The sequence below is a fragment of the Sus scrofa genome, chromosome 5, assembly GCF_000003025.6.
Source record: "Sus scrofa isolate TJ Tabasco breed Duroc chromosome 5, Sscrofa11.1, whole genome shotgun sequence".
Classification (NCBI taxonomy): domain Eukaryota; kingdom Metazoa; phylum Chordata; class Mammalia; order Artiodactyla; family Suidae; genus Sus; species Sus scrofa.
In genome coordinates, this window is record NC_010447.5 from 74639142 (window position 1) to 74653955 (window position 14814).

The window sequence follows — 14814 nt, forward strand, 5'->3', positions numbered from 1 at the left end:
AGAATCTCCCAAATGGTCCCACCATCTTTAATCTCTTCTCCCTCCCATTCGTTCTTCATTTGTATCCCAAAAGATTCATTTTTAGGAACATCCGTTTTATCTCAGCCTTATTCAATAAATTACCATGGGGCCTCAGTGCCTATAAGAAAAAGTCCAAGCCCCTCTCCATCAGCCACCACTAAACAGTCATCACCACTAGCACCAAGCAATATACTCCCTAAAGCCTAAGGACACAGCTGAGCAACATGTTCTGCTCACGGAAAGAAGGTAAAAGTATTAGGAGAAAGAAAGTGAGGATGATGGAAAGCTGAAAGTGAGATGAGAAAAAGGAAAAAAAAAAAAAAAAAAAAGACTGCCGAAAGCAAAGGAAAAAGAGAATATACTGAAGAACAAGGCAAAAGATTTCTCAGACCAGAATGTCAGCATAGGCATAATACTAATTGTACTGTACAGCAACAGCAATTCAGAGACAGAGAGACTGCCTTTGACTTTCCTAATATTAAGTACAATATTCACTCTGGTCTCTGTGCTGAGGCTGCAATTGATACTCACCCTCTGTATTTGACCAAATAAACAAATTTTGTACTTCTCCAACAGCACATAAACCTTCCATTTTTTTAAAAAAAGGCATGGAATCAAATGAAGCTTATTCTAGACCATCAATATTTAAAACTACTTGTTAAATAGCCAACAGGACTCCCAGTTTAAGGAATTGAGTATACCTTGAAATAAAGGCTGATTATGTCAGGCATGTTGTGACACCTAAGTCATATTTTCTCATGATTTTCGCTGTTTTCTAGATCTAATATATGTTCCATATTGTCACCCTATTGAGTTTTCTTACTAATACTAGTAGCGACAATAATGGCAAACATAATGTCAATGAGTGCTTACTGTGGACCAGGTACTTGGACATTTCACCTAAGTTATTTACTATTTTAATAACTTTCTAAGGTGGGTATGGTATAATTATCTTCACTTTACATCTGAAGCAACTTTATATCTGAAGAAACAGGAGGGTCAAGTAAACTGCCCATGCTAACACAGCTTATACAAATAATTAAGGAAAGTACTTTTTAAAACAGTAGTATTCGATAATATAAAAACTCATAAAAATCTACAGCTGTCTGATTGATCTATATTAAGAAATCTCAACCACTCTCACCATATTATGGCATGTAGTTGATAAAATATACATAAATAAAAATATAGTGTTTTATTTCAAAGTAATAATTACCCCATTTACTAATAACAAATGTGCACAAGAGTTTGGACTTGCCTGTGAAACACAAAGGAATCATTACATCATTTGTCCTCACTGCATCCCTGAATCAGTTACTATTATGGTGCACTTTTTAAAACAGAAACACGTGACAGGTTACAAAAAATTGCAACAGCTACCAACTACATAAGTGGCATAACAAAGGGATGAATTCATATTTCCTCAATATCAATTATTACATCTGAATTCACATCACATGACTCTTATAAAGGTCATATGTGGGTAATACATGCAGAATGTTAAGAATTTAGTAACCAGGGTCATAATAGAAAATGCTGCCTCCTACAAAATTAAAAGAGGAACTAGCTAGTCATACTCATGAAAATAGGGGAGTCCAGTCTTCCCTGCATTACAGAGTCAGAGAGTTGAGCCAAGCTCTACCTTGCATAGACTTGAAACAGATCCAGGACTGTCCTTTTACTCTAGTAGCCCTGAGAGAAAAAAATAAGAGGGCAGTGAAAACCCCCAAATGACTCCCATTAATCCTACATTCCAGCAAGAAATTCTAGTTCCTTCTGCTATGTGTGTTGACAAGGCAAAGGGTGCACTTGTCAAGTGGTACAGAGTTGATACCCTTTCTTCTGCTACATTCACAAGTCAACCCATGGAGCTTGCTCTAAAGATGTAGAAGACAGTTTCTCTAACAAGCTGAATCAAGGGTTCTTGCACAGATCAAGAGATGAAAACAAGCACGTATTCATTCATAAATTCAAAACCTTTGAGATTTTTTCTTAGTGGAAGGGGATACTCACTGGTTGTCTCTTTACAGTTTTTGGCATCCTACCCTCTACACTTGATGGGTGTAAAAGAACACTTGTGTTGCCCTTGGCATTTTAGGAAGTGCCTTTCCACATCTAATCCTACCCCTTACCAGAAATTCTAAGCAAAGTGAAACTAAGACAGATTAACCAACCAACACAAATATCAGAAAAATTTAGATGGACAATTTTATATACAATAATGTGATATTCTAAACTCCCAATTCATTACTGCTTGAAAAGCTGTTTGAAAATCTTACCAGTGGGTTAAATTTATACCCAAGCAACTGAACATGTCAATGAAATGTAACATTTCATTCTTCAAAGAAAAATCAGTTTGTTCAGAATTCACGATGAACACTATATATCACATTAACCCTGTAGTGAGTTTTTTTGTGAAGATGTATGGCTGCTGAAATTAGAACATTGCGTAACTCTATTAAAACAGACAAGAGTACAGAATTCTGCCTTATCAATCTTATTCCTAATTCTAAATTCCTATTTTCAGATAAGCCTTCATGCAATCCACTCCGAAACCATAGCCACTTACTATTATTTAATAATCAATAACATAACTCCCTCTGTTTTTCAAATTTTGCATGAGTTGCTCACTGAGCTAGCTTTGCCACATTATCTGACAATCTGCCCCATGTGGAATCACATCAGAACTACCCTGAGGCAATTTTAAGCACTAAGCATCTAGAACACCTCCCAAAGAGCAAAGTTAGCTCAAAGTAGGCATATGTAAGCATTATGTCCTTTTTGCTCTATGAATTCAAATATTGGTATACTATTTTTCCACATTCTTACTAGGTAACTTGTTAAAAGTCTTAGATGAGCATTTCCTATTATGTTAAACTATAATTTATATCTAGAATATTTTTGGAAAATAAAGTTATAAACTCATGAAAATCTAAAATGTAATCTAAGTTTATATTTTAATTCATTCTTTATTCCAAGCCTTCTCTGGTCATTACAATTTTTCTTTTTTGCCACACTCACAGCAGAAAGAAGTTCCCAGGCCAGGAATCAAACCCAAGCCACAGCAGTAACTGCAGCCAGGGCAGTGACAACACTGAGTCCTTAACTGCTAGGCCACCAGGGAATTCTAACAATTTATTTCTTTATATATTTACTCCTCCTGATGGATTAGCAATAAGATCCTGCTGTGTAGCACTGGAAACTATGTCTAGTCACTTATGATGGAGCATGATAATGTGAGAAAAAAGAATGTATACATGTATGTGTAACTGGGTCACCATGCTGTACAGTAGAAAAAAAATAATGTACTGAGGAAATAAAAAATAAATAAATAAAATAAAAATTGAAAAAGTTATAGTTCAGTAGCTGAAAAAAAAAATAAAATTCTGAAAACGGTTTTGACTGAAAATTGAATTCTTTTTTTTTTTTAATAAAGCAGATGTGTTTATTATTTTCTCAGTTCCTGGAACACTTATTATGTGTTAAACAGTGCCATACTGAGCCGTATTATAGGCTGACACAAAAGAAAGAAATATTCTTTGAATATTTGCAATATTCAAATATTTGAATATTCAAATATTGAAATATTCTTTGAATATTTGAATATTGAAATATTGAAATATTGTGAAATATTCTTTGAACCTTTACTATTTGCCTAAAAAGTTTTTTAAAATAAGAAATATTAAAAATGATTTATAAAGTAAATATAATACTGGAAAACTCAGAGGTCTAATTAAAACTGTCTCTAAATGAATATAAATGTTAAAAAATAAAATTTTATGTGATATCTTAATAGTACTTAATATCTTTATTATGAAATCAGTTTTTATTCACATCACTTTTTTCAACTTTTTTTTTTTAGGGCCGCCTCCACAACATATGGAGATTTCCAGGCTAGGGGTCTAATTGTAGCTACATCTGCCGATCTACACCACAGCCACAGCAAAGCCAGATCCTAGCCACGTCTGCGATCTACACCATAGGCTCATGGCAATTCCAGATCCTTAACCCACTAAGCAAGGCCAGGGATGGAACCAGCAACCTCATGGTTCCTCATGGTTTGGATTCGTTTCCACTGCGCCACGATAGGAACTCCTTTTTTCAGTTTCTTAGGTCCACTATTTCTGGGTTTTGACAAAAGTGGGAAAAAAGTCAAACTTTGAAATCTTTGATAGGTTGAGCTCTTATTTTCAAGTAGGTATTCTGTTACTATATTTTATGCTACATCTCAGAAGTTAACAAATCACCACTTTCTAAAAGAATGTTTTTGTCAGTCTTACACCAAAAGTTACTATAACACCTAGGTATATTCAAATATGTGCAAAAGAAGATGCAAACTTCAGAATGGAAAGGGAGTATTTTTCTCTTCATTTTTCTGGCTCTTTTCCGAGGGAGAAATTTTCTGGGGGTAGGTCCAAAGGTCTAGATGTTCTTCACATGAAACAGTATATATGTGACTGACGTGGTGCCTGGCCCAACTCTCACTCCAGCAGTAATGATCTTGACAAAGGGTGGAACACAGGCTGGGACCAGCCAAGAACATGGCCCATCCTTGTTTAATTTTCTCCTACACTTGTATTCCTTGTGAGAGCAGTCCAGTCTCATGGCTCAATGTCTGTATGCAGGGCTATTTTTGAATGCTGCAATTCTGAATCAGATTTTAACTGCAAATAATTCTTGCATCCTCTTCATGAGGAAAGTATCATGTGACTAAAGAGTAGAAAGTCAAAGATTAAATTTTATTTCACTAAATATTTGCTATTAAGTTGTGTGTTTTGGTAGATCAAAAGAATACTGTACAATGAGCTACCTGGCTGATTACTGACCTAATACTTTAGACAGAAAATTTTATATTTATTGCTCTCCACAAATCTATTGGGTTATTTACCTCTCTTACTTCATTTTTTGCATAAAAAATTATTGCCTATTTTGTATTCCATGGTCCATCATTTTAATCATTCTTTTCAATAAGTCCTCATCTTCCTTGCTTTTTTCTATGCAATGAGGGAAAAACTAAAACCAAATTCATTCATGAACACAGATACAGAAATATTAAAGAAAATATTACCAAATCCAGTCTCATAAAAACCCAAAGTGGATTTCCCATTTGAAAATAAATTAACTGAAAAAAAGGGAGAAAAATATGTTCACCTTGCTACATGCAGCAGAAAATGTTTTGATAAAATTCAACATCCATTCATAATAAAAGTTTTTTGAGTTCCCAAGTGGCCTAGTGGTTAAGGATTTGGCATTGTCGCTGCTGTGGTGTGCACTCAATCCCAGGCCCAAGATCTTCTGCATGCCATGGGTGCAGAAAAAAAAAAAAAAAAGTTCTTAATAAAGTAGGAATTTGGGGGAACTTCCTTAATCAGAAAACAATTGAATTTTCTTCCTAAGAAAAACCTACAGCAGACATTGTACACATCAGAAAAGGTCAAGAGCTTTCCTTCTAAAATTGGCTGTGAGTCAAGGGTTTTCATTATTGTTATTTCCATTCAACATTGTTCTAGAAATCCTAGCCAGTGCAGTAAGGCAAGAAAAGAAAATGTTGAAAGACTAGGAAAGAAGAAGCAAAACTGTTTTATATAACTACTAATGTACAAAATCCAATAGTATGAACAGATAAACTATTGGACTATACAAACACAGTTGCTAATTACAAGATCAATACAAAAACTGCCTGCATTATATGCACAATAATATGAAAAATTTTTAAATTACGCCATTTATAACAGAGTCAAAACTGAACAAATACCCAAAAAGAAAACAAATGTATAAGACCTCAACAAAGAAATCTATAAAATATTAAATGGGAAATTAAGCAAGAATATATGGTTATGCCATACTGATGTTTTAGAGACAATATTAAAAAGATGTCACTGCTCCAAAATGATCTACTGATCTAATTAAATCTGATAAAAATCTCTTTTTTCCTTTTGTAGAAATCAAAAAGTTGATTCTAAATAGCCAACATAATCTTGAATAAATTCAAGGACTTATTCTACCACATTTCAAGACTTACAATGGAGCTTTAATATGTTTAGGATTATTTTTAGCATATTTTAATATTTTGAGTGTATTTTTGGTATTGGCACAATGATAGATAAATAAACCAATGGAAGAAAAAATAATATCCAAAACCAGATTAACATATATGGATGCTTTCCAGAATAAATGTTATGCTAAGTGTCTTAAATTCCTGTGAAGTAGCCCAATCAACTTTTACATGAAATAAAATTACACTGCTTTTAATACTTTTATTAAATCCATTATTTTTTGATTTTGACAAAAGGAATAAATCAAAGTTTGAAACTGACAGATTGAGCTCTTAATTCAAGGAAATAGTTTATTTATGCTGTATTCCAAAGTTTACTATATCACCTTTTTTATGAAGTTTTTTTTTACCATCGACAGGATTAGTTTTTAACAAGGAAAGCCTAAAGACAGTTCATCTAAGTCTTCTTCATAACACCTTAGTTTTATGAGTTTTATTCCATTCCAATCAGCAAGCACAACATTTAAGGGCTCCAATCATCTCTACTTTGCAAAATCCAATAACCAGTTCTAAAACTCTAATTTTACAGTGAGAGGCAATCAAATCTTAACAGAAATATGAGAGCTTGTTTAACACTCATATTCAAGACACTTGATAGCTTACTCTTCAAATAGCAGTTGTAACTGATAATTTCTCATATACCTCAAGACTCACAATTCTCCCAGTTCATTCCCAAGCTGATACAGAGAAAATATCAAGAAAATACAATGCTTCACAACTAGAAGGAATCATGAATTTGACAAACACAACGTTACCCAGTTTAATGGTATAGTTATGAAATATGCAATCCAAATACAAAGAAAGGAAAAATTTTTTTGTTTTGTTTTTTTCTAGGGCCACGGCATATGGAGGTTCCCAGGCTAGGGGTCTAATCAGAGCTGTAGCCGCCAGCCTACACCAAGTCACATCTGCGACCTACACCACAGCTCACCACAATGCCGGATCCTTAACCTACTGAGCAAGGCCAGGGATTGAACCTGCAACCTCATGGTTTCTAGTTGGATTCGTTAACCACTGAGCCACAATGGGAACTCCAAGAAAGGAAGATTTTTTAAAACGGTTAAATTCTTAAGGGTAGACATTCTTCAGATAAACCTTTCTGGAAAGAACTGCTGTGACCACAGTTAAAATATAGAGGTCCCCTTCTATGATATACATTTTCAAAATACACCTGTCAGGCTGGATAAACACACCCTCTGGTTCCTAGCATGTTGGTTCCCTCCCTCATTTGCCCATTTCACATAATTCATCCAATGTGGGAATTGCTAACCTCCCTAGAAGTATAACTAGATAATATAAGACTTCACAGACAAAATAGAAGTTCCAAGCTCTGGGAACTGCCACAGGCATAATAATAATGACAACACAAAATAAGTATAATATGTGGCAGATTGATTCTACTCTGTGGAATACATTATTAAACACATGTTCATGCCACTATTATGAGAAGGAGAGCACATAACTGGCAAAATAGATCAGCTAATAAAATAACCTTATATGAGTAAAACAAAAAACTGTCATGGCAACACTAGGTTTTGCCCTCATAGAAAGCATGTAAGTTGAGGATGATTATAGCTCAGAATTAGTCCAAGATTAGTGACATACAACTGTGAAGAGTGCTTTGAAGAGTGCTTTGAAGAGTATATAGCCATATACAGACATATAGCCATATATAAAAATATATACATTCTATTCCATAGCATGCACAGTCTCAAAATCTTAATTGGTAAAATTTCACAGTTCAGGATTTCTCTCTGGTTTGGGATGAAGTTTAACTTAAGAACATTACTAGAACAATAAGACTGAAGAACACCCACTTAAGAAAACAGTTACTTTCATGCATTTTAGAATACTGATCAACAAATAAAGCAAAAAAGAAAAACCTGTGGGTCTGAGGCAAATAATTGGTTGTTCAAACATAAATCAGTCTTTTCTAGTTGATTGAGTAGGACTTTAAAAAGTAACACTTGTTAAGTTTGCATTATAGCATATGCTTGATTTAGACAGAAACCCTAAGACCTGTGTTTCACGTCCTGCCCAACAGAGGACAGCCCCTCTCCCTCTGTTCCCACTGCTGTAGAAATAAAGCCTTTGCCCTTGCTTTCCCCTCACTCCTTCTGCCTCTGACCAACCTGACTGTTTCTCCATGTGGTCCTGGGGGGCGTGTCTCCTCGTGGGGATTGTAATGAACTCTTCTTTCAAAAGCCGTTATCTCCATGTCTATCACCTTACCATACTTCAATAAAACAAATCTCGTGGATGTTTTAATATAAGCCCATCTTCCTTTTTTAAAAAAATAAAATACCAGGAAATATTCCACAGCCGAGACTAAATGGTTTAAACAGCACATCCTTGGAGAAACCTAGTGCAGTTTTTGTCACTCAGCCCCTGGATCTGCCTACCATATTGCTCCTAACACAGGTAGGGCAGCCTTGGTTCAGTTTTACAGTTTTCCTGTTTTTGTGTTCTTTTCCATCCACCGGGCTTTGAGAAGCTGAATGGAAAGATGGAAATCTCACCCAGTTCCCTCCTTTATACACCTTAGGGACTGTACTGTAAGAATGACTAAATTTAGAAAAAAATCAGAAAAGCACAGAAATTTAAAAGCTGGCCAATATTATCTAAAACCCATTGAAAGACACTGCCTTTTCACTCACGTCAAATCCTCCATTTCATTGCTCTACAAATGTTCTGTGCTCCTACCCTGAGCTGAGAAGGACACCAAGAAGAGAGGGACAGAGAGGTGATGGGAGAGAGAAAGCAAGGCTCATGGGGTTCCCTGGGGAACAGAGACCAGTTCAGATCCACTTGAAGGATAAGCCACGGCAGAACTACACTTAACAGGATGCAGAGCTTTTTCTCCTTCCTGTCCATCTTTTTCAGGGCTTCCCTCCCTCTCGGGTTTTAATTTTGTTCATGTGTGGTGGTATATGTGGTTGTTCATGTCAGAGGTTTTTATGAGTTTTTTTTTTTTTTTTTTGTCATTTCCACTGGATTTTGCTTATACTGTGTCTGACAAAGGTACCAGGGAATCTGGCATTCACAGTGGCTGGGTTTGACCAGCAAATATAATTCATACGGCCCCAAGGCACATGGTAAAATCTGACCTTAAAAACAACTTAATCTAATTCATCAAGGCTGAAGCCACTATGAGTTACAATATTTTTGGGGCCATAATGAATTAAAATCAATAGAAAATATGGGGGGATGACTTTTCAGTTTCCAGTTCATCCTTTTGGTTCATGTGCTAAATCTTTAGACCTACCTATCTGAAGGACCCTCCTGAATGAAGAAGGTTCACCTTTAAAATATATAAAATCTGCAAGTATTTCTGAACAACAATGTATGAACTGGGGAAGGAGGGGAAAAAAAGCCTTTGATAACATTTTACTAATTACATATACAACTCTCCATTTTTACTAACAAGATGATGATTAGAGGCTAATTGCTTAGGCTATTAATTGATTACCTTTTTAGTGATTAAAATATGTATGTTAATTACACCTAAAAATGTAGGTAATTTAAGGATGGAAAAGAATGATACTACTTTGAATATTTTAAATAAATAAATGAGAAAATATGTGGTTAAAAGAGAAGTAAATCCCATTCCTTTCTATCTGCTTGTTATTTGTAGTTTTGATAATAAATCTAATTGAGTATAAGTTTTTTGGTTTTTTTTTTTTTTCAACAAAAGGGTCTGGCTTTTTTGGAACCATTCTCTTTCTGATAATGAACACAGATTGTGAATGCAAAACCCTGCATATCATTATGTGAAACATTTACGCATTCAGAGTGTCTACTTGGTGGCTTTCTTCTTAAGAAGCTAAACAATTCATTAAACAAGCTGCTCTTGAATGGTAGATCAGAACAAGCATAAGCTGCCTTCTGTAGAATTCTATTATGGAGCTGTACCCATTTGTGTTTTCTTTGAAGCCATAAAAATGAAACCCTTATGTTCATATTAAAAGCATAAGAAAGGCATCTATTATGTCAATAGATTTAAAACACGGCCTTAGACACAGTGAGAACCACTCCAAAATGGCACTCTTATAATAGCAAAGGTTAAGAAGTGCATTCCCAGGGAAAACCTTCAAAGGCCTACATATCATTAGATCCCCAAACAGATGGCATTGCTGTGTTTGGAACTATAGTTTAGGGACACCTACAATCTCAAATAAATCCTTTCTAATCCCACTCTTTTGTCTAGATTTTGTACTTTGATGATCACTGCAGGTGCTTTTCTCCATTCTTCAAGGAGTGACATAAAATGATACGGTGAAGATTCATGAACAAATATGGACACAACACTTAATGCAACTTCTATGCAAGGTACACATCTTTTACTAGCAACACACTTACACTTTATAGGAATCCACCAATTCCTGGATCCTAATTTATGATAAATCTTGAGTAGTCTGAATTTTAGAGGAAAAAATACTTCTCATATATATTGCTGGAGTAAGTATAAACTGATAAAACCACTTTTCAAAACAAAGGTGGAACTCTCTGGTATCTATGTGTATACTCCAGAGAAACTCAAACAAAAGAGATGAGGACACAATTTTCACAGCGGCATTGTTGATAATAGTGAAAAATTGCAACTAACCCAAAATCTCATGGACAGGAAAATGGGTATGTGAATTGTGATATAATATACTCAGCAATGATAATGAAATTTTCTCACCAACATGGATGAACCTCAGAAACAATGTGAGCAAAAACGTCCCAGAAAACTCTCTGCAGTATGTTTCCTATATATAAACTTTAAAACATGCAAAATTGAGCAACGTGTTCTTATCACTTAGGTTCAGGTTGTTTGTTTGCTTGGTTTTGGCAGTGCCTGTGACATGTGGACATTCTCAGGCCAGGGACTGAAGCTGCACCACAGCAGTGACCAGAGCTACCACAGTGACTGTGCCAGATCCTTAATCCCCTGAGCCACCAGGGAACGTATAGGTTCAGTTTTTTTAATTATCTAAAATCCTGCTGAGAAAAATCATACTACTGTGACTGACAGATTAAAGTAAAATGTTTCCAATTCTCTGCTATGTGTCTCCTATACAGTGAACAACACAGGTTAGAATTACATGGTGCACTTATTATTATTATTATTTTTAACTAAATTTGTACTACACTACTATACGATCTGTTGCTGGCTGAATCCATGGATGCAGAACTGAATATAGGGAGGGCCAACTATAAAGTAATACACAGAATATCAACTGTGTGAGGTGGTCAGAACTCCTAACCCCTAGAAACAATGAGAGGAAAAAACATCTCAGAAAACTATCTGAATACTCTACTGAATATTTTGGATTTAAATTTATTCTACAACATAATTGCCTACAGATAAGTTCTAACAGATATTTACAGTTAAGAAAATTTGTTTAAAATATCATATACCTCCATATTAAAGGAAAATATATAAATTGGAATCTAAAAAGGATTTAAATAGTATTGCAATTTTACTTCATAGTTTACCTGAAACTTCACAAGGCTTGTGAGACGGCAGAAAATAGTTCCTCTTTACTTCCTGTCTGTATATAAGATGTGGCTTATTATGATCCTCATCATGTTCACTGCCATCTGCCTTCATGATAGGTTCTAAGAAATATTCACCATCATGTGCTTTAAATGTTCCCATCTGGAAATAAAGGAAATAAAAATTAATGTTCTTCCATCACTAAGTAGAGAAAGCACACTGTGCCAAGGGTTAAAATGAGCACACAGAAGCAGGACAGCCAGAAGTTCCGTCACCAGATGTCATTGACTGAACATAAAGTTCCCTTTCCTGGCCCACTTCTCCCTCTTACATATAAAGTCAGGGAGACTGGATAGTATTCCAAAACATAGAGCTGAAATGACATGCAGTCCAGTAATAAAGAATGCCATAGGCGATGGCATAAAATGGCCACAAGCCTAGCACATTCTAGAAGTAAGAAAGCCTTTTTGGCTGGGTCTTTGTACAACATAACGGTGTGAGACAAGCCTTAAAGGGAAGGTTGGGCTCAGATAAAAGATCCTGAATGTAATACTAGCTATTTAGAATTTATAAGCAATGGAGAGCCACTGAAGCATTTTCACAAAGCCCTGTCTCCTGAATTCCAGAATCCAACATGCAACTTGCTTTTTGACATCTCCACTTAGGTCAACAGGAGCATTCTCAATCTTAACATGTCCAGAGCCAAACATGATTTCAGTCCAAGCCTGCTATTTCTTCAACGCTCCCTCTTTTAGGAAATGGCAACAATACTATCCAGATTGCTTAGGCCAAAAACCCTTAGAGAGAAACCAAGGATTGGCTCTCTCTCAAATCCCACATTCAATTCATGTGCAAATCCAAATGGCCCAACCTTCAAGGCATAAACTGAAATCTAACCACCTCTCTGAATTTTTGCCACAATACCCATAATCTAACATAAACTTTCTCTCCTTCCTGAACTAAATCTACAGCTCTATATAGTCTCTACAGAGAAGGCACAGTAATTTTTCTTAGGTCTAGATCATGTTGCTCTCAAAACAAAATAAATAAATAAACAAAAAGAAAAAAGTACTATGATTTTTCACATCATGCCGTGAAAGATCCAAATTCCTTACAATGGTCTACAGTGTCCTGAGTGATCACCCCTTTCCACCCCCCACCCCCCACCCCCGATGCAGTACACAGACAACCAACAGTTCTGACCTCACCTTCTCCCACTCCACCCTGGCTCATTATAGAGCTCCATTCCTGATGCCTTTGCTATTCCCTAAACATGACAAGTATTCTCCCACTTCAGGACCTTTGCACTTACAAAACCTGCCTAAACCACTTTTTCCTGCTGGCTCCCTCTATCACTTGTTTCAGCATTCATGACCTTCTATTAAAATGTTACCCAGACTCCTATGTCTACCCCACTATCCAGGATCACTTTTCACTGTAAGTCTTATCACTACATGATAGATTTTTATTTACATTTGTTACCTGGTTGATAGCAACAACTAAAGTATAAGTCTATGAGAGTGGAGCTTTGTCTATAATTTTCTCTACATGCTTGTCATGCCTACCACATAGTAGATACTGGATAACATATTCTGAATGCGTAATACTGTAAGATACAAAATTTAATCTAGTGACACTGTGTGTTTGTTACAGATGGTAGCAAGAAAGTACTGGTAGCTATAAGACAGAGGCTTAGAGCCAGAAAAGGGGTAACAAACCCTGAATTATGGTGAAAATCATGGCACGGCAGTTGGAAAAGAAAGATTACACGATGCCAATGCCCTAGGAAAGCACAAAAATAGACAGTAAGAGGGGGAATTTACAATAGAGGTAATTTTTTAGGAAAATATTATTTACCAAAATGATTCCACAAAGGGTAAAAGTCCAAAGAGACCCTTTTTCTACATAACAATAGAAAAAGATGTCACAGTTACATCACAAAAACTCCTTGCCTTGATGATTTCACAGAGGAATTCCACCAAACCTTGAAAGAGCAGATAATCCCACTTTTACTTGAGCTGTTCCAAAACATGGGGGGAAAATCCAAGTTAATTTTATGAAGCTAGTGTCAATGTATAGCAAAACCTGGTGAAGAAAGCATTAAAACAAAACAAAGACAGGACAAACTCAACTATGAATATCAAGCTAAAAGTCCTAAATTGTATTAACAAACGTGAAAATACATGACTGGTAGAGTTTTTCATAAGAGTGTAAGTACAGTTCAATATGGGGAATCTCAATTCATTGTAATCACACACACAGGAATAAAATCACATGCCTTTTAGGTTGTTTATTTATTTTTTATTAGAATAGAGTATATTAGAGTATATATATATATTAGAGTATATAGAGTATATTATATTAGAGTATATAGAATATATTAGAGTATATAACAGAAAACTTTAGCCAGTCTTTTGGGAGAGACCATGATGGAAGAAAATATGAGAAGAAGAATGTATATATATATATGTGCATGACTGTGTATGACTGGGTTATTACATTGTACAGCAGAAATTGACACAATATCACATGTTGAGAAAATTCAACAAACATTTTTGATTTTTTAAAACATTAATAAAATATAAATAGATACTCCCTTAATAAGACAAACTATCACAGCCTAAAGACAGCATCACGCATAGCAAAGATATATGAAAGGCAATCCCACTTTGATTAGGAATACAATGATGCCCAGTATCACCTGTACTAGATAACAGAACTAGATAAAAGATTAGAAACATAAAAAATTGGAAAGGAAGAGATTAAAAAAATGTCACCTTCATAGGTGATATCAGTAGACCTCTTAATAAATAAGAACTAACTGAAAAACAACTATAAAAACTAAGTGAATTCAGTGAGAAAATACACAGGCTTCGACTATGTTCATATGTATGAAAAACAATTAGAAGATATTATGGAAGAAGCAACCTGATTTACAAGTAAAAAGGGGAAATGCCCAGGAATAAAACAAATTTGTAATATCCCAGTAAAATGCCAAAGCCCTCCTAGAGAACCATGGAAGAGATCTAAAACAGATAATACCACTTGCCATGTTCCTCATTTAACAAGATTTCAATTTTTAAAAATATTATGAGATTTTTTTTAACATGCAAGCTGCTTTTGAAGTAGACACAGAAAAATAAAAATAACCAAGATAATGATAAGAAAACAGTGAAGTGAGGCTAGAACTACAAGATATTAAAATATTATAAAGCCACATTAAGTACTCCAATGCTGGCAAAAGAAGAGAGACCAA

The 14814-nt window shown here is 35.2% G+C and overlaps 1 protein-coding gene across 4 annotated transcripts in view; it reads right to left on the bottom strand.

Moving 5' to 3' along the window:
• ADAMTS20 (ADAM metallopeptidase with thrombospondin type 1 motif 20) overlaps nucleotides 1-14814 on the bottom strand; it is a 170606-nt gene that overhangs the window by 137044 nt on the left and 18748 nt on the right. For all 4 annotated transcript variants that reach the window (XM_021090846.1, XM_021090843.1, NM_001257275.1 and 1 more), the window contains 1 exon segment: nucleotides 11558-11720. In XM_021090846.1, the coding sequence (XP_020946505.1) occupies nucleotides 11558-11720 (163 nt within the window).